The following is a 25,077-nucleotide window of genomic DNA, read 5'->3' on the forward strand; positions in this document are numbered from 1 at the left end:
CACCCTTTGGGGAAGAGCTCTCTTCCTTACCGATGTGCGGTGATTTAACTAACTTTGGCCTGGCGTCGTGTTTCACTCGGTAGATGCTTCCTTCCTACCCTTTCTGGTCGCGTTTTACGACGCTAACTCCAACGGGTAGTTTGATTGATCGCGGTAACATGGCGAAGTGTACCAAAGACTTCGACAAGAACCGTCGTGGCCATTGGTGGCGACTTGATCTAACTAATTCACAAACTCGTTGCATGTCATTTCGCTAAAGTAGCTCCCGAGCGGCGAGTCTACCGCGTGGTCGGAGTAGGAGGACGATTCGAAGTACGACGGATGAAAGGAGGTCCCGATTTGCAGGTGGTTGTAGCCGGTGCAGCCCTCATACGATTCGGCCGTAGCCGGCGCCGCCGCTGGCGGAGGTGGTTCCCAGGACTGTGGGCTTAACGTGTCAACGTCGGATTCGTACGCGTTCAGCGAGTCCATCAGCAGCTGTTGAACGGCGCCATGGTGGTGGTGCTGCTGCTGTTGTTGTTGCTGCTGCTGCTGTATCCGTTGTTGTTGATGTTGCAGCTGCTGTTGCTGCTGTTGTGGATGGTGCATTGCGTGGTGGTGTTGGGATGGACTGGACTCGTTCGGTGTAGGGCTGCTGTTGAAGAACACCTCGGAGAATTTCCCGATCTCCGTCGATCCGAACGCTTGCTGGAAGCCCGGAAGTGGCGTGACGTTCTGGAAAAGGAAACACACTTTAACATCTGAAGTCAACCGTTCATTCTTGTGTCTCTGTACCTTATTTTCCACGGGGGGCACCGACGTCACGGATGCGGCACTGTTTGCTTGTTTTTCTTTGCCATCGGACGACTTGAGCTCTTTCTGTTGCTTGGTCTGTTTTTTAGGCCGCCGACCGGCTCCGGTAGTCCTGCTGGGAGATGCCGCAGCACTCAACTCATGATCGTTGAGATCTTGCTACAAGGTTTTTTTTTAGAAATTGGAGAAATTAGTCCACTACCTCGTCCACTCCCTTAGGATGTAACTCCTAATGCTGCTGCAATCACCTTTCGACTGTTGGCTCCATCTTTAGACTTTAATCCGGAGGCGTTTGAATATTTTCGCATCTTACTACTGAACTGCTCCCCATCGGGCCAGCACAGGTTCTGCAAAGAGGCATCGTTCAAAGAATGGATTAACGTGCATAGCAATCGAGAATGATGATGTTGGACCGAAGAAGAATAAACACTTTTGTCAGATTAATCCTGCTAAAAGGGTTGCCGCCACAGATTTCGATGAGCCTAGAAATACGTTGGGCTTTGCCACTCACGGCGAGGAGCTACTAATCCGCGGTTTGACCGACGGCACTCACACGGGACGGGCGCCAAGCAACAGGTGTCGGCCCTACTCGTTCGAATAAGTGTTCCGACTTTCTGCGTGCAAACACAGTTGGAGAGCTCCTCGCAGGTGTTTTGGATCGGGAAAACTTTCGCAGGTTGGCCAGGCATACCGAAGAACGAATCCAAAATAATAGAAGCTTGTTGAAGAAGAGCGTCCTCTCTGAGGCGGAATTGACCCAGCTTTCCTCTGATAACTCTCTTGTTTTCCAGCCTCTCTCTATTTTCCATTTCACATGCCGTTCGTTCGTCTTATCAGAGTATCTGTCTCCACGATCATTCTACCAAACCGTTGGTCCATTTTGAACGAATTGGCCAGCGGTGTTTTGAATCAATCAGCGAATTGACAACCCACCCAGAGAGTCTGAAAACCCTCAACCCTTTTCAGTAACATCTTTCTTTATGTTTTGCAGCGTTTAGTCATGGAAAGACAATAACAATAAAATATTGTTCTAAAGTTTGCAGTTTAATAAATGCGAACATACAGTATGTCACGGCACAAATGGTTCAATTAGTGTTTTTTGTTGATTGTTTTGAGAAATTAGAAACTCTGTAGAGTTCTTAACATCAACCACCATTTTATGGATCCTCTACGATTCGGTTCGCCTTACAATCGCTCCGCCCGTTTGGGGTGGAAACCGTAGACGGCGGCTCCATGAAGTTTGCATCCATCGGACTTTCGGACGTGCGCGTCCGCGAGCCGTGTGGCGATCGATCGAAAGTCTTGCCAATAAGTAGCAAGATACCAAAGCGCACCTCGTGTAGCCACTCTGCCCATATTCACCCCTTTACTTCTAACTCCTGGCTCCGCCGGGGGGTTCCCTTTGCGTCCGTTCTTGGCGTTCTTAGGCCCCCCGATGGGGTGGTGGTGAGGCACAACATAATCGCATATAGGAAGCCGAATAGCATAGGGAGGGCGGCCGACCCTGTATGTAAGTCGACCCGGGGCCACCCGTGTCGGACCGCCTTTCCCCCCAATTCCCGGCGGTGGCGTGCTTGTGTACGCACCACACACCGGAGCAGCTCGATCGATCCATCCGTGGCTGCAGAGAGCGCCAGTGGGACACAGAGCCGTGGTGTCCGGACCGTCGCCTCTATTGGAAGGCGATTTCGACGGCCCTTACTCACATCATAGCTCTTCTTCCCACGCGCTCAGCAGAGCCCGGGGTGGTCGCCCGGCGGTGGTGAGAGCTCACTGCGGAACAGCAGCGTCGGCACCACCATCAACGTCCCCGACGACGACCAACACATGACGACAGTTTCCCGAGAAAGCAAAAAAACGGAAAGCGGATCTAATAAAAAAAAGGCACACAAATTTCGCGCGATGGTTGGAAGGTGTTCGGGTTTCCGAAACGGCTCGGCGAAGGTCTGCGCCCCACTTGAACGCAGCAGCAGCAGTAAGGGAGCCGCCACCAGCCGCCGGACGAAAGCGCGCGCCACAGCACGTTTGGCCCATTTTTACTGCGCAGGATCGATAATGCTCCGAGCGACCGATGTGCGACTAGGATGTGATGGTGTATGTGTGTCTGCCTGGCGGATTGGTGGCCATGGGCGGTATACGTTTGTGTGCGGACGCATTTTAGGCGCGAATGGGCGCACCAGAGAGAAAAAAATCACAGGCAGAAAAGGACACACCGCAGACGCCACCGACTCCTGCCGAGTGCTACACGGCAGAGGGAGAAAGCAAGGTCTTCCTGTCCCTCTCCCTTCCTGGCCATTGCCTACTTATCCCCTGCTGGTTGGGGAGAGAGTTTGGCTTGCGTGCGTGTGGCGTCCAAAAGCGCGTGCCACGTGCGTCGGTGTGTGTTGCCCGTGCCTCCGCGTCGTTGCTGCTCCTGCTGCTACTGCTGCTGGGGCCGTTGTCATGGAAGTTTCGCCGGTATGTACACTTCGATCGAAGAGCACACATAGAAAGCATCATGCTCTCTTTTGCTCTTTCTCTTTGGCGCTGGTACATAAGGCATGCACTTCCGGCCGAAAGGAGCCGCAAGGGGGGGCTCTCAAGGGTGGTTCTGGGACCTGGACATCGGCATTCCAGAGCGCACACATATTCCCGCTTCGGGTACGCACACGTACAGCGCGCGCGGGAGTGAAAATATCGGGCGGCCGAAGGTGGGATTGTGAGCATCAACAAAACAATAGCGAATGGCACGGGTTGGCCTAGCCGAAGGTAGGCAAAAAAGACACAAAAATGGCCTCGTAATTAAAGTGGTTTCGGGGCGGGCGAGAGAGCAAGCGAGAGAGCGACAGAGTGCCGTCGTCGTGTGGCTACTGCCCTGGAATCGATGGCCGGAAGAAGGCGCGCTTCGGGGCTTCACGGCGAGCCGCCGTTGCCGCAGCCGGATGTGTCATGTTGTGCGAATTCCTGGCTACCATGATGTTGTTGTGCTGTGTTGGGTGGTGCGCCACAGCCGTAACGTCATCAGCGCGCGCTTAATCGATCAGGCGCGCTGCTGCACGGACACCTCCGTTCGTTTCGTGTGGCACCGGACCAGGCACCAAGGAGAGTAGGTAGCTCGGCTCCTGCTTGGGGCGGCATGATGTCACAGGGGTTGCCTTGTAGCTGTTGGGGGTGCGCCGCACTGGAAACCGTGGGCGACACACACATCATGGAGACCAATTACCAGGTGCGGTTCCGGTCTTCGATCCGCACTGATTCGCGCAACTTTAAAGCCATCATCATTATTTGATGCTACTCCTTCCCGTCGACTGCTGGGCCTCCCCTGCGGACTTGTTGAAGGTAGATCGATATTTGAGAAGGCGTACGGGGACGCTAAAAGGCTCTTTGGCAAAACGAAAAACGGGATACGCTAAAACACCACAACAAAAAAGAAGGAACAGTAAAACCCGACTCCCGCCGGAGCGCATTTCGGGACCAAGTGCATCCTCTCTCTCTCTCTTGGCATCTCGGCCCACTGCTATGTACTTACTGTAAGTGCATCCAGTGATTTCATCCTCGCCGATGCACTCGCTGCCGCCGCTGCTGTGGGGCTGCTGGCTCGACTTCCAGCGCTACTGCTGCTTCGCCCACCAGCACCAGTGCCGTTGGTTTGACCACCGTACATCATCCCCCGTTGCTGTTGCTGCAGCTTGCGCTCCTTGGGCTTTCGGGTCCCTCTCGCTTCCTTCGGGCTACCGCCATCCGGGGAAAACTCTGTGACACGGTGGCGCGTTGGAGCGTTGGTGATGTTCGGAGAATCGGTTGAAGGCCACGCAGCAGCGGGAACAGCGAAAATGGTTAAGAAACAGAGGGTACACCATTAGTGGTCACGGTTGGGAACGGTGGTCTCGCGGAAAAGGAAAAAAAAAGTCCCGCACCAGAGAGCCACAGCAGGGCTGTCGATGGTGGCGCAGATGATGATGATGGTGAAAGAAGCAGAGGGAACCGGGCGGGGGAAAGAAGGTCCCGCTCCCATGAGACGGACGGGAAATGTCTTCGCGTTGGCGTTCGCAGCCCTCAGCAGCACAGTACATAGGACCGATGCCACCGATGCCGCCGCCGCCGCCGGGTGGCCCGTGGTGTGCCATTTACTCTCTCCTTCGTCCGCCCATATCGCCTCCGTCACGGGGAGCTTTTTTCGGGGCAGACGCCGGAGAAAATGGGCGCAGTGAGGACCATGATAAGGATATAGGCTTGGGGACACAGCTTGACGCAGTGACACACCAGAGAAAAAAACAATGTTGCAACTGGTCGGAAAGACCCCACACAACAGCGCCCTCGATTGCGGGTTTTACAACCAAAATGTCTCTTCATTCAATCATTTGATAATTCATAAAGGCCATGCTGATAGATCGATCTGTCGGTGCTGTCAGAAGAACGCTTCGAACGCGTGAGGCGCAGCACTCGAGCGATCGAAAGTAGCAAAAGGATGACGTCAAAACGGTGTGTGTCACCTCCGAAAGGAGTCTCGCCACCGCAATTCGTGGCCTGCTGCTCTTCGACGCGGTTTCTATTGATTTTTTCGAAAACTCCCAGGTCCGTAGCACCGTAGCTCGGTAGCTCTCGCAGTGTGCTCGCTTCTCTGTCAGTGTGGCCAGGCATGGAACTGCAAAACAAAAACAGCGCTGTGTGTGCTGTAGGGGAGTAGTCCCTGAGTTTCGCCCCGGGTTACTCCCCGTTGTGGGGAGCTTCTATTGATGCGCGATCGAAGACTTCAGACTGCTGTGTGTGTGTCTGTTGGTGTCCGCCCTGTGCGAGTGTAGGTGCAGCGCGTTGTTGTCGCCCCAGCTTTCGCTGGAGCCTGGCCAAGCCTCTCTTCTGATTAACTTTGGAATCCCCCGGTGGTGGTCGCGTCGTATTATCGTTTGCCCGCGACGCCGTCCAGCCAGCCAGCAACACATAGAGAGCCCATCCGTGGTGGAGCAGTGTCAATAGCGCGCGCTATGTACAATGTATCGATTTTGTGATAGAGCACAACGTTACAACACAGCAGCAGCAGCCTGACACCAACACACGCACACACAGACGTCATGGCACGCGCGGGGAGAACTGTCAAACGAGTAGTAGAGCAGGCGATGGGGCGGCGCATTGTTTTCGTTTTTTCTTGGGGCTCGCTCGGCTCTTACCTACACCAACGCGAACCGACCCGTGTGTGTGGGGAGAGCATCCTTTTTCTCACGCTCTCGTTTTCTCTCTCCCCTTATAGCTTGATCTCTGTCCCTCTCTCGCTTCGCCACGGTTGTCAACGGTTGCCATGCTTACGAAGCCCTGCCTTGTTGGTGGTGGTGTTGTTGGTGGGTCCCAAAGCGGAAGCCAACACGCAATCGATAGCGCTCTCGGGAGTGTATGTGTGTGTTGAAGCGACCCTTTCCGCGTACATACCTGTTGCGCCGCGTGCGGCTACTGCCGCATCTCTGCGGGCCTCTCCCTCGTCCGGATCGGGCTGAAGCGGAAGCTGTGGACTGTCGTCTGCTGCCGTGGGACCATAGGACGCAGAAAGCGGACTGTAGCCAGAGCTGGGCGAATAGCCGTTCGGGAACAGGGATGCCGATGGAGACCTGGCGGCACTATCCAGGGCCGCACTGGAACCGTTGGAACTGTTGACCCCACTCGGAGCGCTGGGCAGGGCGGAGGCAACGCTGACGGGTCGTTCAAGGTGGCTGCTTCCCGTCGTGGTGAAGCCAGGCGATGATGTCGCGTACGGCGATTTGGCTGGCGGTGGATCGCTGGGGGTGCCCCCACCAGAGCCCAGGCTGCTCCGGAACGGGGTCGGTATACTGCCGTAGCTGGCGAAGCTCGAATACTGAGGCTGTTCCCCGCGCTGCTGGGGATGGTGGTACAGATAGGAGTCTCCCCGGGCAAATCCCGGGTGCTGCGGTGCCAGGGTGCCCGATCCTTGGTAATGTCGTCCCGGATATAGGTAGGCGGCGCCGGTTGTGGCCGCACCGTAACCGCGGGAGTAAGGAGATTGCGACTGGTGACCGTAATAGTGACCGTAGCCACCGCCGATATTGTACTCGCGGTACGCCGACGAAGAGTAGCTCCCGTAGTAACCGGAAGTCCCGTAGCCACCGCCGCCGTATCCGTCGTGCGGGTAGCCCATGCTGCTCGCGTAACCGAGCGCGCTGGACCGGTGATATTGATATCCGACGGCCCCGTCGGGGCCGTACCGACCCGGTGCTGCCAACGGGTAAGGGGACGCACTTCGCAGCATACTGGGCGTGTACGGGTAGCAGAAGTTACTGTTCATCGAGTGATGTCTATAGTCAATGTAGTTGGCACTGCTGCAACAATCCATGGCGCCCCCCCCGGCAGCCACCAACGGACGCGGGACGCACGCCGTGACGCACAAAGGAAGCGCAAAAACACAGTGGCTACACGGCCCTTGCTTTGCTAGCGTCGCCCCTCTACAAAGGGACGTCCGCGAGTCTCGAGGACACTATTTTTACGCCACTAAACCAATTATAAACTATTTATAGTCGTTGCTGATAGCGTCGCGGCCACAACGACGCTTCTGGACGATGGTGGAACTTTCGTTAACTGTGGCCCTTGCAGTAGCAACACCGAAAGTACCGCTTCTGCTGAGTGGGCCCAAGGTGCGTGGATAGGGCACCGGAAGAGTCCCGGCACGGTTAACATTATTGGGACACACACCGCGCGCGCTTCTAACCACACACACACAAACACTTTCCTTAGCTTTCACAGGACATCCGAGGTGTGGTCCGACGCACACACACACACTCGTCAGATGTAACCACTTTTGTCACCTGTCGAAAGTCCAACGAGGCGCATTTTATAGGTTATGTCACGCGTCGGAAACACTCGCGATCGGGAAGTTACAGTGACTTTGTATCAGGCTAATGGGGCTGCGTGCTGCTGAAGGGAGAGCCTAAAAGAGGTAGAATCGCGCTATGAATAAAAGGTCCTTGTCTCTGTCTGATGCTTATCCTCTTTTGCAATGTTTAGAATAAGATATTGTAACGTAATATTGTTAGATGAACTAATGGACGAACTTTTTCCGCGCGAAGTAAACCAATCGAAAGTGCTCCACGGTGAAGGTGACCGTCGTTCGGAGCGGCCCCGAACCGTAAATTGCGAGAGTCGATGCATTCAACGCTTGGCGAGGCAATGGTGCTCCGGACACGGAGTTCGGCAGGACCTGCCTGGCAACATCGTGCGCGCCACCGAAACTGACCTTCCCCCATCGGCCAGGCGACGTGTCCCCGCACACACTTCGAGAGAAGCGTTCCGCGGGGTTCAGCTGGTGGCTGGCCACATCCTGCTCTCATTATCACTCCTTTCTCTCGCTCTCTCCGTTCATTTGCCTCTCATTTCGCGACACGCTGCTCACGCAAACCGCACATCGCGGCACGTTTTCACGCTTCGCGCGTGGGTTACACACGCAGCGCAGTACAGCACCTTCTCCTGTGGGAGGAGATTTTATTGATTATGGGGAAAAGTTGGGATTACGACACACACACAACCGCGGCCGCAGGTGCTGCAGTTGCGCTTCATTTTTGTCACTTCTACTTCGTGCACAGCGCAGAGTCGCGGATCGTGTCACGGAATTCCTTTGGTCGAGTGGCAGAGAGAGAGACATTGAAAGCGTGAAGCGCGCCCGTAGATGGCCAGGAAATGGAACGGGGAGCAACACATCCAGCGAAAGAGAGCGAGAGAAAGTGAAAACGAAACAGAGAGAGAGAGAGGAACGCATTTCGCCCTAACAGAATGACCACACCGCGCGCTACTGATAAGACGGAAAATCAATTTCTGCTCCGTAAAAGATGCGTTCTCCGTTCTAGTCCATCCAGCGGACAGCAGGACGACGATCAGTCCTTCGGGCGAGGGTCGTCCAACGCCTCTTATCAGTGTCCCGAGCGCGGTCGAAAGCCCTTTTCGAAACACTTTTATTAGCTGTGCTCGCACATTTACGTCTTTTATCACGCGGGTTTTGACACGCAGCACTGTGACGAGGTGACGGTTTAATGTTGAATGGCCTCTTTTGCGACGGGACCGTTCCGTGGACTTGCTTTTCACCCGTTCCAGTCGGACTTCAAATCGAGTCAACACATAAACAAAACGACCAAGTCGCTGCACACTCTTCTGGAGCGACGATAGGCACAAAGAAATATTCGAACAAAAGGTCGAGCAACTATTGCCACCATCCGGAGGCCACTGAACAGCTTTGTTTGGTTTGAATAGCCACACTTCTTGCGAACAGAATTCCGATCGTCTTTCCGGAACACGTAATACGTCGTAAAATTTGCACGCTGGTCCTTCGCTCGATAGTCTGTCGCGTGGACAATAGCATAATAATAACTGGTACCTCGGCCAAAGGATGTCAATGCCAGTATTGACATTCTCAGCAATACCACGCCAGATGTACCGTATAAAATTGTCATCCCTAAACTATCGGATTTCCCTGCGCCAGCCACATATCCAAATGATCAATCTTACAACGTAATAGTAGTTTAGTGCCCGTCACAAGATTACTGTGTTGTTCCACTGAACACTTTAGTTTATCTCTTTTTCTTAGCCGATCTGAGACGATCGTGAGACGACTGCACACAGAATGCGAAAGGCGCGTAGAAGCACGTCTTTACTGGGCAACGGGTTAACACGAACTGGCCGGAAACGGAAAGCACTTTTTTCCGCCAAAAAAGGCACTCATCGTGAGAGGGGCACTCTCGCACCGTGAGCACTCGGAACCAATTTAAGGAGGCATTCTACCGGAAGAACTTTCACCATATTAAAATACACACGCCCCATTCAAGTTTTCGAAACGTTTTCGTTTTCGTTTCTGCTTTTTTATGTGGAGCTACAGATATTAATAAACAAAATAGGCAATGTACATTAACAATAAAAAAAGAAAACCAAATTCGTAACGATCGCACGATCGTAGTTCATTGTCGCGTCTTTTATCAAGTCAGCCCCACACACAGGGCTCCACAGGGATGAATCAATAAATTATCTTCCAGAGCAAAGCTAACGGCGTGTTATCGCCTAAAAAACGCCTAAAAAGGCGCCTAAAAAACGGAACGACCACGAACGGAAGAATGAGATGCATCTTTCGCTGGTATTTCACGCCTGGAAAAAAGGGTGAAGTCTACAAAAGGAGCAAAGGTATTCTGTTAAGCCACAGATGCTGGCGAGCGAGAAAGGGAAAAGCTTAGTCCACTAGCAAAGAACGAAAACGGGATGATCACGAGGCGTGTGATCGCGTATTCAATCGATCAGCATACTTTTGTTTATAATTATTTCCTGATGAACTCTGTAATGTTTTATTCGGAAACGAAATGTATTTTAGCATATTTTTCTGTTCGCTCTGAACACTCCCAAACGCCCCGACGGTAACCGTGGGTGAGGCCTGTTTCTGCGAAGCGTCTCGTAATTTATGTATTGTGTGAAAACGAAGTTTTTGATGAATTAATGATTAGAACTCAAGAGTTAAGCTTCTAGACGTCCAGTGCGGCTAATGGTGCCTGTTGCTTTACGTTTTACGTTAGTGCGTCTGAACGAGATGAACGACACGAAGATATTGCTAAAATAAAGGAAAATAGGTCTACTGAAAAGATGTTTAATGCAGTGATCTTAGCTTCAAGCTTTCTAGTTCAAGCCGCAACTGGATGAAAGCGATTTGAGTTTCGGTAAGCAATTTTTGGCGCATAGCTTCCATTCTGATTTGGAGAACTCCTCTCACGGCCCGGACCGGACAATTGGGTGGCCAGAAAAACTGGCCACCATATGGTTCTTGACTTTTATACGATCCCGGCCCCGGCTGTATCGCGTTACGCGAAGCTGTGGCAAGCGACCTGACAAACGGAAAAACAGCAATCTGTCCCCACCAACCAGCAACCCGTTGGTGTAAGGTTTCCCCGGGACGTGGAACGGGACGGAACTGGGGGCAAATTTCATTTCCCACATGGCCGCAAGCAAAACGCGTGCAATCCGAAACATTGTGGCCGATTTGTCGATCGATCCGGTCGTACCGGGTCCGGGTCCAGGCCGGAGTGTGCGTGTGTGTGTGGAGCGTGTCAGGCGGAAATCAGTTTCCAATCAACTCATCCCCCGGGCAATGAAAGTAAATTAATCAATGTCCTATCCCACCGCCCGGGGACGATGGAGACATGCCGCACCAGACCAGGGGCCATGGTACGCTGGTGGCAAAAGCCGGCCTGGAGTCGAGTCGCTGAGCGAACCAAAAATCGTTTCCGTTGTCCTACCTCGCTCTCTCTCGCTCTCTCTCTCTCTCTCTCGCTGGGTGGCTCTCTTTACTTTTCGCATTCAAGTCGTGGACGATTTCCTATGTGTTTTCCACCACCCAGCGGCCCTCCGCGAGCCCGTGGCCGCGAGGGAACCATATTTTGCCCGCCAATATTTTCACGGTTCTCTGTTCACGGCTCAATAAGAACACTCACACCAGCGTACCCCGCCGTGGGGGGTCGGGTGGCCCGGACCGGGCGCAACTATGTGGGCCCATCGATTTGGTGAAAGAAAAGTCGTTAGAAAAAAGAGACACGAAACCGGCGGCTCGGTGTTGGAAGTTCGAACTGTCAATAATGTTTCTCCCAGCCGTACGGCGTACCCTTTGGCCATTCGCTGGTTCCCTTTCCGGCCTGTGGCTTGGGCGGTGTGGATCAAATTTCGGTTTTTGGAGCCACCACCGCGGTGGCTTTGCGAGTCGGGCCGGGAAAATGAGCAAAGCCATCGCCAGAGGCGCCGCCGTTATTGACGGTGTCTCCTCTCAGCCTGTGATCGACGGCGGGTATTGCGTTTGGCCGCGCGCAAAACGGCCACCGCCAGTCAGCCGATTCGGGATGGCGCCGGTCGGAGTTTGCCGAGCGCTTGCGGGAGTGAAACTGTTTACTCATTCCGGGGCGGTCAGGGGCGATTTTTTTGCATTTTACAGCACGTGGGTTAGTTAACAGCGATTAGTTGTTTTGTGAAGTATAACCTTTTATGTCCAGAATATTTAATTTTATCTTGAAAATATCGTGACCATTCGCTAAAGCAAAGAGCAATTAAAATCGATTGAAATAAACTTGGTATGGCTTAGTTTAAGCCGTTCTTAGACCATTTCAACTGTTTTCGATTGCTGGTGTATAGCAACATTAATCAAATACCACTTTTAATCATTATTTCCACGAAACCGGCGTAGTAAACGCGGCCGCTATCTTTCAGGGGACCCCCTCCCGAACGGTTTCGATAGATTCCTAGGAGCGTTTGAAGTCAAAACTCTGCCGACGAGATGACATTCGAACCAAAGCCAAAGGATAATGAAACGCTCTCCTGATGCATTAATTGGTAACCGAATCCTTGCTGGCGTTTCGGTACCGTGATTTCGATCGATGCGGCGGATTCGCCAAGCCAACCGACGCTCTTATCAATCACATCAGACCGTGGCCAGCGACCCCACACTTTTTGTGACCAACTTCCAGCGTGTCGAGGCGTTCTCTCTGCGGAATGGAAAAAATGCTAGAAAAGGCTACGCGCGACAAAAACAGGAACACAATTTATCTGCCACAGGTCGCCCACCGTGCATCCTTTTAACACATAATCAGGTGGCACACACACACTCACCGACACACCCAGCCGCGGAAAGGCCGCGAGGCGTCGCTACGCTGGTCCATGTCCATCATAGACCAGCGAGACCGACCAATCATCGATCGTTTTCCTTCACTTTCTCGATGACGGTCACACCACCCTCCGAAACCCCACCGGAAGCGTCAAACCGAGCCGACCGTGGGTCCGCGAGGTGCATTCCGTCACTCGGTGTGGACTGTTGCATACAGACGGCGGCGGTGACGACAATGCCCTCCGCCACCTCCCGGGGGCCGTCGTCTGGGGTGAAAGAAACGGACAGAGCATAAGGGGATGAAAACAAATGCAAAAATGTACTTGCAGCAAAAAACGGATGCAACCCTTTGCGATAGTGTGGGAGCCGGTGGCCAACGCCAAGCAAAACCTGTTCGCGGCATCCTTTCGGCTGTGGAGGCCTTTCGGCACGCCCGAGCTTGTGTGTGTGTGTGTGTTGGGCGGAACGTGTATCGATTTATCTCGCCTTTCCGTCGGATCCTTCCTCGGACCAGCCAACGGAATGGCCAACGGCGGGAAAGTTGGAGAGTGTAGGCGCGACCTGCAGAGCGAAAGAGAGCAATGATGAGCGTGAGAGCGCATCGCAGAACTTCCCAGACACGCTCCGGCGTTCCCGGTGGATCAGACACCTTCTTTTTTTTTGGGACTCGCTAGACCCACGCACAAATACACGGTTAATCTATTCGACTTGTTTCTGGTTTTTAGTGGTCAACAAGAAAGCGAATGTATATTTGGATCGCGCTAAAAATATTGAGCTCGATATAGGAAAATGCAATGAATACGATGCACAGTGTGCAGAAAGGTGCACTCAAATACGGCGACAATGAACGTTTAAGACACTATGAATTGTTCTATCTATAATGATCGGCTTAGAATATTTTATGTATCGCAAAAAATTGTTTTTTTTAACCCTGCAGTCGGGTTCGGACCATTTGGTCCATTTTTCGTTCGTTTTTTTAAACGAATCTTAAAAGAAATAGTTAACGTACTGTCAGTCGGTTCAGATTTGAATGTTTTCCTGCCCGCTCCTTATTGCGCCTAGATCTAGGCAATCCAGATGCACGCTGAAAACTGTAAATTTTATGTTTGTCTTTTCATTCAGTTTTTAATGTTTTAAAACACAATTAGTCATTTGTTTGACTCTTCAATTGATGCAATTAACTCAGATTGTGTATGTTTGATCATTTCAATAACAATAAACAATCGTTTCAATCGAAAGTGACTCCACGCGACCAGTAATCGTTACCTCGTAGACGAAAGCTGTCAAACGAGCGCCCAGCTGATCCGAGCCGTCAACATTCCCGGGTGCAAACAAAAACAAAAATAAACCGTGTGCGTACTAGAAATCTGTGAGAAATACTCAGCAAAACAACGACGTATATATATGTCGATGTGAGGCCGCCCGGGCCGGCCTCGGGGAGCAATGTTCGATATTTTCGGTTTCATAAGAGAACTGATCCACAACATGTTGGCAATTTTTTCGTTCGGCAAGAAGAAGCTCTCCAACACACTCAGCGTGTACGTGAAGACCACCACCGGCAACACGCTGGCCGTGAACCTGGAGCCGCACATGGAGATAAAGGACGTGAAGGAAATGGTCGCCCCGCAACTCGGCCTCGAGCCGACAGAACTGAAGATCATCTTTGCCGGCCGCGAGCTGTCCGATACGACGACGATCAGTGTGAGTTGGCGTAGGCGACCCAACATCGTACACCTCACGCCACGAGTTTGTTCCGTAGGAATGTGATCTGGGCCAGCAGTCAATCATTCACGTGGTCAAAGCGAGACACCTACCCCGGAGGCCAATGTCGCTCGATGGTCCCATCTCGGAAGAGCCCACGTCCACGGATGAGCAGACACCAACGGCTCCACTGTCGGAAACGATGACCGAGCTGTCGGAAACCCAGCACGGCACCGACGGGCAGTCGGGGGTGGAACGCAGGAAGGCACACTTTTTCGTGTACTGCTCCCAGTGTGAGAAGGTGTGCACGGGGAAGCTGCGGGTACGGTGCGGAATCTGCGGGGACGGAGCGTTCACCGTGCACCGCGATCCCACCTGCTGGGATGATGTCCTGAAGAAGAAGCGCATCACGGGCCATTGCGAACACTACGAGGTGCCATGTGTGGTGAGTAGGGTTGGGTCCTGTTGGGACTGTCGCTCGACGCGCACCTGACCTCCGGCCCACCATTGCAGGAGAACGACGACGGAGAGCCACCGTTCACGGAGTTTTACTTCAAATGTTCGGAACACTCATCGGGCGGGGAGAAGGATTTTGCCGCCCCGCTCAGTTTAATCAAAACCAACCACAAGAACATCCCTTGCCTCGCTTGCACCGATGTCAGGTAATTGGCGCTGGGAGTATTCATTTGGTGTGGCTCGGCCAGTGGTTATTGGTGGTTTCTTTCGTTGCAGTGAAACCATCCTGGTGTTCCCGTGCGCCGCCGGACACGTGTCCTGTCTTGATTGCTTCCGCCAGTACTGCGTAACGCGGCTGCTCGAGCGTCAGTTCGTGGAACATCCGGCCGGCGGGTACACGCTGCGCTGTCCGGCCGGGTGCGAAAACTCCTTCATCGAGGATGTGCACCACTTTAAGCTGCTTTCGAGTGAGCAGTACGATCGGTATCAGCGGTTCGCCACCGAGGAGTACGTCCTGAAGAATGGCGGTGTGCTGTGTCCACAGCCTGGCTGCGGCATGGGATTGCTGGTCGATTCCGAGTGCCGCCGGATCCAGTGCCAAAGTGGCTGCGGTGTACGTCGTGCGTCGTGCTTGCGGGTCCTGCGTCGGTGCTAATTTGTGTCCGAACCTTTGTCTTCCCCCACAGTACGTCTTCTGTCGCAGTTGTCTGCAGGGATACCATTTGGGGGAGTGCCTTGAAACGCCAACCACGCTGGGTATTGGTGGAGAGCAGGGATATGCGATCGATCCGTTGCGTGCCTCGGAAGCGCGCTGGGACGAGGCGACGAAGATTGCAATCAAGGTGACGACGAAACCGTGCCCCCAGTGCCGGACAGCGACCGAAAGGGACGGCGGATGCATGCACATGGTTTGCACGCGCTCCGGGTGCGGGTTCGAGTGGTGCTGGGTTTGTCAGACCCCGTGGACTCGCGATTGTATGGCCGCACACTGGTTCGGTTAAGCATCGGGCACCGGAGAGAACCGTTTCGTAGCATAATTGTTTGCGTGAATAAAAAGAGTAGGCTTTGTACCTTTTACCAAAACCGTCGTTCAATAAGACGCCCTTCGCTTTGATTGTCTGCTAATGCTTCCTTCCTTTACTGGCAACTGTTACAACTTAAGCTATGCATGGTAACCGGGCTATGGCAAGGGCCAATCAGAACGGGCACTCCGATTGTTCAATGCAACGATGGCCAAAGAAGCGCACGAATCCCGCCTTGCAGAAACATCCGACGGTGCAGCTTTCTTCCGGGCACAGCTCCAGCTCGGACGGCGGGCAGTTCTCCGGACACCTGGGACCGCACGTGAGGAACTCTTCATTATCTTCCGTGCACGTTGTTTGCCGCTTTATCTTCCGTGTTCCGCTCGCTGTTTATGTGAACAAGAGTGGGGAAAAACTGACCGATTGAAACACGGCTGATAACCACCTGACTACGCAGTCTTACCACAATGGGCCGATAGCGCCAACACCGCGAGTAGGGCAGCCATTACTTGTACGGTGGTATCCAGTTTTTGAGTCATCGCGTACCGTTACAAAGTTGGCGAACGTCTCTAGCTGTGGCAAGACTGATCGATTGTGCCGAACTGATGGCGTCAGCGCCACCGTACACGCTTTATGTTAGTCAAGACAACAGAGGGCCAGAGTACTGATGTGGTAGTCACAACGATCTCCCCCGCACGTTCCTACGCACATTAGGGCGAGTATTTGTTAAAAATGTGGCACACGCTCTACTTAAACAGGGGGAACTATGGTTGCAGAAATTCGACGGCCTTTTATTGTGCGTATTGATTTTAAATCATGGTACCGCACATTGCGTACGGCAATTAGTGGCTTGTTACACTTGGATGTGCTGGGTTGGATGTGGATAAACGGGGATGACCAACGGGGTTATTGGAGATAGATGTATTGATGGACATTTTAGTTTCAATACGAATCGGTGGGCCACAATCTTACCGCAATGAGCCGAGAGCATCAACAACTCGAGCGTGGCAGACCGTTACAATTCGCTTTATATCAGTAAAGTAGTCATTAGTATTGGTGATGAAAGCGTTTGAAAAAATATCATTTAATCAAAATTGTTTGTTTGTTTTGAGGAACGCATTTTCGTTTCTAATCTTTAATTTACGCAAAACTATCGAGCTTTCGCATCTGGTTGCAATCGATCGAATCGACCAACCGATTGTGGCGATCTGATTATGTGTCGTACTCCGCTAACGGAAGAGTTTACTGATTTTTTTTCCTTCGTGCCATTTATTCAATGCACAAAGTTGTTTTAACCAACGTGGCACCATGCCGGTTGTAACTGCAATCAATTAATGACTGACGATTCGTTCGATTCTTCTTCGTAGAAATGCTTCGGTCTACGGCCAGGTTTTTTAGGACGGGACCGGGTAGGGTTTTTGCGTGGACGACGTGGCCGGACAGGTCTTTTGGAAGGCGGATGGATATGGGTTGTTGGATGTATATGGACTTCCGATGGTGGATGGATGTTGATGTCTGGGAACGGATGAATATTGATTATTGGAGGTGGATTGAAACCGACCGTTGGATTGACATCATTTGGACATGAAGCTGCTGGAATGCAAGTTTGATCCTGGAGGTTACGGACGAATCCTTTCTCACACACGCACGCAGCGGAAAAACAGCGCTGGTCCAACGGGCAATCCTCAGGGCTCGATGGTGGACAGGTTGCTGGGCAGGGGGAACCGCACGTCTCAAACCGTTCATTTGCAGGGCATTCCCCGGAATAGGGTGCTGTTGATTTTGCTGTCGGTCAACAACGACATCTACGTTAGTTTCAATACGAATCGATGGGGTACATTCTTACCACAATGAACCGAGAGAACCAATAAGCCGAGCGTGGCAGCAACATGAACTATCAGCATTTTTGACGATCGCTCGTGTTGTTCTGGTTCCAATAATGAAGATGAGGGGACAGTTTACAGATGATGTAGGGCTGATCGGTAGCCCCACACTAATGGTGACTTTGCCAAGGTACTAGCTTTATATTAGCAAAAAAGTAATTAGTATCGGTTTATTGGCGATGAAAACCACAATTTAATAAAAGATGTTTATTTGTTTTGAGTAACGCATTTTCGTTTCTAATTTCTAATTTACTCAAAACTATCGACGACGAAACCACGAACATGTTCGTGATCAACGCAGTAAAGCTGCCACTTTAGAGTAGACTTGGCCAGACTGTACAGAGCAGTTGTGCAAAGTAAGCTACGAAAAACAGAGATTTTTGTCGATTGTGCTAGGCGTAACCTGTTCAAATAACAGAATAACGGTGCCGGGGCTTTCCATGTTAATATTTAAGGGCTACACATAATCCGCGCAATAACCGCGGACAAGTCTTCGAGCTTCAGTGTACATCACTGCAGAACAATATACGGTTGACTCTGCGGATTCGTTTTGCTGCTTATTTACCTGAAGGAACCGTTAGGAAGCTAAAGTGAAACGGTGTGTTGTTCAGTGCATTCATTTAAATGTTTTATTCAAAATCATCACTTTATGGCCGCGCGATCTAGCGTTTGGTCTTTTAAATGCATCGGCTACTTATTCGACTTCCATTGAGTATCCCGGGCACAAACATTTCGGAATGCAAGTGCCATCCGCGCACCGGACGTACCCTTCCTTGCAAAAACATCCGCGGACGCACTGCAGCGTGCAAACTTTGTTCTCCGACGGCGGACAAGTCTCCGGGCAGGCGGAGCCACACTCGAGGAATACCTCATTTTCACCGCAGCGTTCCTCGCATCCTGTAAATCACCAAACGGTCAGTATATCGCCTGGCGTCCTACGTCCCCCTTACGATCTTACCACAACTGGCCGATTGTGCGAATAGTGGGAATGCCGCAAGCATGGCAACCAACAGTAAGGTTTTCATTCTGATGATCTCTTGCTGTCTGGTCTGGAGTGATCTCAAATGATGAACTGATGGCTACAGCAGGAACTGCTCGGGTTTTATATTTGCTCGTCCCTGGGGAGTAGAAGCATCTCTCCATTCCGCGGACAAGTCTCCGGGCAGGCGGAGCCTTCCATCTCGAAGATACTACAAAAGAATCTTCTGGCCAGTTGCCAGCACATCCAGAACCTGGAGTGTGAGCAATGCAGTTGCAATGAGTGGAATGCTTCGTGAGCCCACCGAATGGCGCTCCCGTGGCTGAACAAAGTCTAGTGGCAGCCCGCGTGCAATTCTTTGTCGAAGACGGCGCACCATCATGTTGATAACAGTTGGGCTACTGTTGTTGGACACGGGTTGGACTTGATAATCGAATGACTCACGATTCCAACGACACGCTGTCTATCAACTGTTTGATGGTTCGCTCTGACCTGGTCTATTGTCACTACATATCAGGCAAGTAGGGCCCGGATAACATTCCCTCTGCCATTCTTAAAGAGTGTGGATCAGGGTTAGCTGACCTGGCTCCTTAAAATTCTCTGGCTCCTTGCTCTCTGGTACATTCCTATCTTTGTGAATCTCTGACCAGCAGCAAGGCTTCGTCCCACTCAGATCGATATCGACAAACCTTCTGATCTTCCTGAACGGTTGCTACTCCAACTTTGACAAACGCCTGCATGTTGATACGATTTGTGCGATGCTTTAAGGCAGCATTTGACAGAGTTGGATTGATCGCATTGAGACCTTACAACGCAAGTTCTAATTTACTTCCCGATTTGACTCCCAGTATTGACTTGCCGACACTTCTTGCTCGATTTAACTTATCTGCTCCTGCCCGATTTTTGAGACGACGGCCTAACCTGAAACTCAGAATTGATGCTCGGACGTCCCTCCCCGAACATAATGACCCGTTGCTAGCTTTCTGTCGTACGTTGAACAATTTCTCGTCACTTCTTGGCTTTAATATGTCTTTTGATCAGTGTCGTGACGTTTTACCTTAATGTCATCTTAGTAACCGTTTCCTCAATGTTACTGTTTAATTCTTGTATTCCTGTATGTTTCCCTTTAAGTATCGGTTACCAGGTTCTGCGTTCGTTTCGCCAGTTGTGTGTGTTAGAGTTCTAGTGTTAGAGTAGTTCTGGTTCTAAGTTATGTGATGTTGTCAATTGTCAAATAGGCTATGTTGCCCAGTGACTATTTTTTATAATGAACAAATAAATAAACATGCTACACGCAGTTTATCAAAATGGTAATTAAATATTCCAGTCACAAATTTCGGTAAGAGAAGCAGAAGAGTGCCTAAAGCAGTATGTTAACAACATTTTGTGTTCTTTTATGCTTTATTTGAGAAGATTTTTTTATTGAAAACATCCGCAAATCAGTATTTGGGCTCTAATGAACGTGGGACACAAACCAGACGCCTAGAGTCGGCCACAAAACGTTTACTCATTCGACTTCCATTGAGTATCCCGGACACAAACATTTCGGAATGCATGTGCCGTCCGCGCACCGGACGTACCCTTCCTTGCAAAAGCATCCGCGGACGCACAGCAACGAACAAGGATGTTTCTCTGTCGGGGGACAGGTTTCCGGGCAGGTGGAGCCACACCCGAGGAAAACTTCATTTTCACCGCAGCACTCTTCGTCGTCGGCCTCCTCGAACAAGCATCCTGCAAAGCACCATAGGGTCAGTATATCGGCTGGCGTCCTACGTCCCCCTTACGATCTTACCACAACTGGCCGATTGTGCGAATAGTGGGAATGCTGCAAGCATGACAACCAACAGTAAGGTTTTCATTCTGACGATCTCGTGCTGTCTGATCTGAAGTGATCTCTGATGCTGAACTGACGACTACCGCAGAAACGGATCGCGTTTTATATTTGTTCATCCCTAGACAGTAGAAGCATCTCTCCATTCCATCTCGAAGACACTACAAAAGAATCTTCTGGCCAGTGGCCAGCACATCCAGAACCTGGAGTGTGAGCAATGCAATTGCAATGAGTGGAATGCTTAGTGTGTCCACCGAATGGCGCTCCCGTGGCTGAACAAAGTCAAGTGGAAGGCCGCGTGCAGTTCTTTGTCGTTGATGGCGTACCATCATGTTGATAACAGTTGGGCTACTGTTGTTGGACACGGGTTGGGCTTGATAATCGAATGACTCGCGATTTCAACGACACACAGTAGATCGCATCACGGAACCAAATTGACAGTTCAATGGCTACTTCAATCCATTCGGCTTTGGTGACTTTTTGCTCACGACTTTTTGCGTTTGCGCGTCAGAGCGTGCTATGTTCGGCGTCCAGTTTTATGTATCTTTTTTGAAGCCATTTGGCACGTTTGAGTCTCCGATAAGAAATGCTCTACTTACCTGCCATCAAGTTCAGTTCCGCGGTTCTTTCGCGGTGGTTGTAAGAAAATTAAAATAAATAAATGTCACAACCCGGTGGTCCGGTTTTTTTTTCTTAACGACTTCAGAACATGTTTCTTTTTGTGTGTTGCTTTCCATAATTTCTGCGGTTGGTTGTTTTACGTTTTTGTTGTTTCCTTTGTTTTTTTTGCTTCTCTCCGTTTTCTGCTTCTTGTTATTCTTGGCCACGCGCGCAACGTCAACCACGTGTCGAGCGTGTGCCGCGCCACCGTCGTCATCGGCGCCGGCGGCCGCGTGCTCTTACAATATCGGTTTCATTTTTCTTTAGTGAATAGACTTAGACATTTCCAAAAAGAGTACAAAAATTCAACTCAAGTGTCAAGTCAAGAGCTATATAACTAGAGACCTTTTTTTTTGGTTGTTTACTTTGTTTGTTTTGTTTTCATCTCGCGCTCGAGGATTGTTTGCTAGGGTTTACCGGAAGTCCGATTGCTTAACGTTAGTTGTTTGCGGGTAAAACGTGTATTTAGTGAGTGTGTTTTTAGTATAGGTATATCAACGGTTACGGTTTCGCCAACAAAGGGGGTTACAACGGACAGGAAAAAGGAGCAAGTATACAAAGAGTGTTTTTTGTCACGGATTGGCGCATTTCACTCACTTTGCTAGGTTCGATTTGTGTTTATACTCAGGTTTTTGCCGACCCCCTTCAGGGGTCGTGCGCCGCGCCACGCCGCGTCCCGCCTCTCTCCGGGCCGGGCCGTGTTCCGCCGGTGGGTTTGGTTGCCCAAACGCCTGGCCTGGCCCGAGAGAGACAGCGAGAGAGTGCGGGCTTCCGTCGCTAGTTATCTTACGAATAATTGGCACAAGGTTCAATGTTTTAGTTTGGTGATGCCGTCGCATTTTGGTTTCGATTCGTGGCTCGTTTCGATTCGCGTCTCGCTTGCGCACGTGCGGGACGTGCAGTGTTTTTAGAATAACAGGGTGTAAACAGGGTGTGTGTGTGCTAGAGGCTGGCCCGATGTTGGCCCGACGAAACGAAACGTAAGACGTGCGCGCTAAACCGACCCGAACTGAACGGAACCGCTCGAAACCCCGAGAGGTTTCAATCGAGCGGTCGAGCGGTTAGTTTTAAAATCTTCTTAACTTCCGGGCCAAGCGCCCCGGGCGGGTGACCCGCGAATTAACTAATATACTCTTCTCTCCAAACTGTCAACTGTCCTGCGGTCGGTGCCGCGATGTGCTACTTAACGGGGTTTAGTACCGGAAGCCGGGAGTAGAAAATTTGGCCATCCACGCGCACACGTATCGGCCAGCAGTTTGGTGGTGAAGGTGAATGAAACGAACGTCGGGGGCGCACTCACATTCCAAAGGGAGCTTCGGGCTTCGGGCCACAACATTTTGCACAGGGCCACAACAGGCCCCTGCCCCGGCGGGAGGGCCAAGGTAAACGTGATGGAATGCTTGGCGGTCACTGAGCCTACGCCTTTTTGGGGGTTAGTACATCGGTTTGTGTGAGTGTGTGTGTGTGCGCATGTGGCGGAGGTGTGGTTGTGTGTGGGGCTTTGGGAATGTATAGTAATCATAATAATCGTATTAGTATTAGTAGTTTTTAGTAGTGTTAGTAATTTTTGTATAGAGTTGCTCTTATATTTGCTGTAGTGTATTTTGGTTTCGCCTTAATCCTTCCGCCTTTACTTGATGCCCATTGGTTTTCAAGGGCTCTCTCTGCAGCGTCCCGTCCCGAAAGAGAGAGAGAATGCGGTCATCGATCGCCGCGGGGGGATCGAGACGATGTTGCCTGCCGATCGGATCCCGGGCGCTACGGATCGCGACGCTAAACTCGGTTGTTTTTTTTTTGGGGGGCCACACGCTTGTGTGTGTGCGTGCGTGCGGTGTGTCTGTGGTTTTTTTGGGTTTGTTTTTATTTGTTATAAAATTCAATTCCCTTTTCCATCCCGTAAATTGTAGGTTTTTCTTCTGCTCGCTCGCCGTTTCTCTTCGTGCTGAGTTCTCTATTTGAATGATTCGGTTTTCTAGCTGCAATATTTTCCGCTTTTAACATATTTATTTTATTTTCGACCGCCCCCCTCCCGCCCACGCACCAAAGCGTCCGGTTATCAAATTCGGCAGCCGGCAGCTCTCGCGTTTCTATTTAATATCTTGGTTACATGTCGGGTTACTCGGTTTCAGTTCGTTAGGTGTGTGCCACTCGGAATCTGCCGGGCAGCAGCGGGCCGATTATTTACTATTTACGAGGGTCCGATGGGAAATAAAACTACTAATACCACCACCACCCATTAGCGGGAAACAGTACGGAACACAACAACGCCCGCTGGGATCTCCTGCCCTGCCTGCCGTTGTCGGGCGCTGATGTTCCAACGTTTAGAATTGTTGTTCGGGGGTTAAAAATGATCGAAAAAATATACGAAACAGACTCTGACCGACTCGGAGAGTCTCTCTCTCGCTCGCTTTCGCTCCCTTTGTCCCTCTACAGTGCCGACCCTCTTTCTACGCGCTCGCTTCGTTCGGATGCCGTGGTGAGTTCATGGTGAGTTCGTCCTCGTCATGTCCTTGCTGTCCGATGGCTGTGTGGTAGAGTGTGTTTTGAGGGTTGTATGGATGTTGCTTGCTACCGCGCGAATCGCTTTTCCTTACCGGAACAGGGTTCACTCATTTACCATTTAATACAAACACGTTTACATTTTCCTAATCGTCCTGCGTAATGCGCCTCTACCACCGAATAATCGAACGGTGCCCTCGTGCTAACCTAACATCCTGCCTCGTTGCCGCTCACGGGAACTAGAGTTCGTTCGGTTACGTTACATTGTGTGTTAAATTGTGAAAATCGCTTATTATTCTCCTAATTTCTTGCATCAATCTGATATTTTTTGTATTTTTTGTTTGTTTTGCTGCTGCTGTTTGAACAATGAAATGAATATCATTCAATAACTCGTAGACTCGTGTTAGAGGTTGCTTTTGACGTAGGTTTCTTACGTGTGTGTGTGTGTGTGTACGTGTGGGTGTGAGTGTGTGTGGGTGATCGTGTGCTGTGCACAGAGCCCCAACGGTCCTGCGTTTGCTCGGATCGGGGGGATCTCTCTAAGGATGTAGCGCGCGTTAGAAAAAAGCTACCGCTTCGTAATGAGCTACCGTTTCTTAATCGGGGGGGCTAACGGTGAGTGAGAAAGTCCTACTTGCCGCTTAAATGGTGCGCGAACAAACCCCCTTTTTGGTGAGTGTATGTGTGTGTTTTGTTTAGGTTAATGCCTTCTAATGCCGTTCCACGCAACGCAATGTGCTCGTAACACGAGAACGAACAGAGAAGTACGCTGTGTGGGTCGTCGAATATCTAAAAACTGACTCGCGATCTATCATTGCTTGCGGCTCGCTGACTGGCGGCGATCGACACCAACAAAACCCCGGCTATGTCGCGAAGGGATCCCCACACTATCCGCGACAGCGAAGGTGGAGGTCCCAGAGCCCTCTGCTGCCCTGAAGACCATTGAAGACATTTGTTCGCATTTTGCCTTGGTTGGTTTGTTGGTTTGGTGGTCGGCCACTTGGCCTGGTTGGTTGGTTGGTTTTGGCCGCGCCCGCGCCAAGGGTGCCGATAGCTTGAACTGTTGCCCTGGGGTTGCCCGGCAGTGCTTTCTGTTCGCGTCTTTGTCCCTTTGGCTACATACACACACTAGCACACTCGCACTCGACCGAGAGAGAGAGGATGATTACGAGAAAAGTTATTTACTTTCGTCTTTACGTGATGTTGACGGGGCGTCACTTAAACTAATCATGTCTCTAGGCTTCCACACCGGGGATCCTACAATTGAAAAAGAAAAACAAATGGCCAGATTTAATGAAATTGTTTGTTTTCGAATGGTTTGTGGTTTGAACGGGGTTTTGATTGATTTGATTCCAAATTTGGCGGGCGGTTTTTGATTGGCTTTCGCTTCTTTTGGATGGTATTTTGAGTATCGATTTGTTTTTTTGTGGGGTTTGTTGTCCGGTTGTTGATCCAATTTGAGCTAACTTAACATAAAACCTACTGTAGTGGGTGCGGGTCAGCGGGAGGTTAACATGGGATGGTGATGAATGTGATATGGTTACGGTCATAACGATTAACCCGTGGGGGGGGATGATCGTGAGGATCGGGGGAAAAAAACTTAGCAATTGGCTCACCTCACCTCACCAGCTTTTGGTTTGCCTGGGGTGACCGGCCCATGG

The 25,077-nt window shown here is 51.1% G+C and overlaps 4 protein-coding genes across 4 annotated transcripts in view; 1 reads left to right on the forward strand and 3 right to left on the reverse strand.

Annotated features, from left to right (window-relative positions):
• Positions 1–222: 222 nt before the first annotated feature.
• Positions 223–7,108, reverse strand: LOC128267065 (AF4/FMR2 family member lilli-like). The gene is made up of 5 exons (XM_053003856.1): positions 6,193–7,108; positions 4,301–4,524; positions 1,041–1,139; positions 775–951; positions 223–714 (listed from the first exon to the last, which is right to left on the reverse strand). The coding sequence occupies exons 1-5, from the start codon at positions 7,106–7,108 to the stop codon at positions 223–225; spliced, it is 1,908 nt and encodes a 635-aa protein (XP_052859816.1).
• Positions 7,109–13,775: 6,667 nt separating this feature from the next.
• On the forward strand, positions 13,776–15,600 carry LOC128278346 (E3 ubiquitin-protein ligase parkin). Its single transcript, XM_053017059.1, has 5 exons — positions 13,776–14,086; positions 14,145–14,531; positions 14,600–14,748; positions 14,819–15,155; positions 15,229–15,600. The coding sequence occupies exons 1-5, from the start codon at positions 13,829–13,831 to the stop codon at positions 15,541–15,543; spliced, it is 1,446 nt and encodes a 481-aa protein (XP_052873019.1). The 5' UTR covers positions 13,776–13,828; the 3' UTR covers positions 15,544–15,600.
• Positions 15,601–15,664: 64 nt separating this feature from the next.
• LOC128268441 (venom peptide SjAPI-2-like) lies at positions 15,665–16,162 on the reverse strand. Its single transcript, XM_053005535.1, has 2 exons — positions 16,028–16,162; positions 15,665–15,950 (listed from the first exon to the last, which is right to left on the reverse strand). Exons 1-2 carry the CDS (start codon positions 16,101–16,103, stop codon positions 15,739–15,741), a joined length of 288 nt encoding a protein of 95 aa, XP_052861495.1. The 5' UTR covers positions 16,104–16,162; the 3' UTR covers positions 15,665–15,738.
• Positions 16,163–24,593: 8,431 nt separating this feature from the next.
• Positions 24,594–25,077, reverse strand: part of LOC128268162 (protein still life, isoform SIF type 1) — a 56,224-nt gene continuing 55,740 nt past the window's right edge. The window contains exon 30 of the mRNA XM_053005187.1: positions 24,594–24,673. Coding sequence (XP_052861147.1) covers positions 24,594–24,673 — 80 coding nt within the window. The remainder of the gene's footprint in view (positions 24,674–25,077) is intronic.

Source organism: Anopheles cruzii, chromosome 2, assembly GCF_943734635.1.
Source record: "Anopheles cruzii chromosome 2, idAnoCruzAS_RS32_06, whole genome shotgun sequence".
Classification (NCBI taxonomy): Eukaryota; Metazoa; Arthropoda; class Insecta; order Diptera; family Culicidae; genus Anopheles; species Anopheles cruzii.

Bases quoted from the DNA above. Each gene is read 5' to 3' on its own strand.
- LOC128267065 (XM_053003856.1), bottom strand. From the start codon at position 7,108: ATGGATTGTTGCAGCAGTGCCAACTACATTGACTATAGACATCACTCG. The intron at 1,140-4,300 runs GTAAGTACATAG...GCCTCTTTGCAG, and splicing joins AATCACTGGATGCACTTACA to AACCTGTGCTGGCCCGATGG. The intron at 952-1,040 runs GTGATTGCAGCA...AAAACCTTGTAG, and splicing joins ATGGAGCCAACAGTCGAAAG to CAAGATCTCAACGATCATGA.
- LOC128278346 (XM_053017059.1), top strand. From the start codon at position 13,829: ATGTTCGATATTTTCGGTTTCATAAGAGAACTGATCCACAACATGTTG. The intron at 14,087-14,144 runs GTGAGTTGGCGT...TTTGTTCCGTAG, and splicing joins CCGATACGACGACGATCAGT to GAATGTGATCTGGGCCAGCA. The intron at 14,532-14,599 runs GTGAGTAGGGTT...CCACCATTGCAG, and splicing joins ACTACGAGGTGCCATGTGTG to GAGAACGACGACGGAGAGCC.
- LOC128268441 (XM_053005535.1), bottom strand. From the start codon at position 16,103: ATGACTCAAAAACTGGATACCACCGTACAAGTAATGGCTGCCCTACTC. The intron at 15,951-16,027 runs GTAAGACTGCGT...TCACATAAACAG, and splicing joins GGCGCTATCGGCCCATTGTG to CGAGCGGAACACGGAAGATA.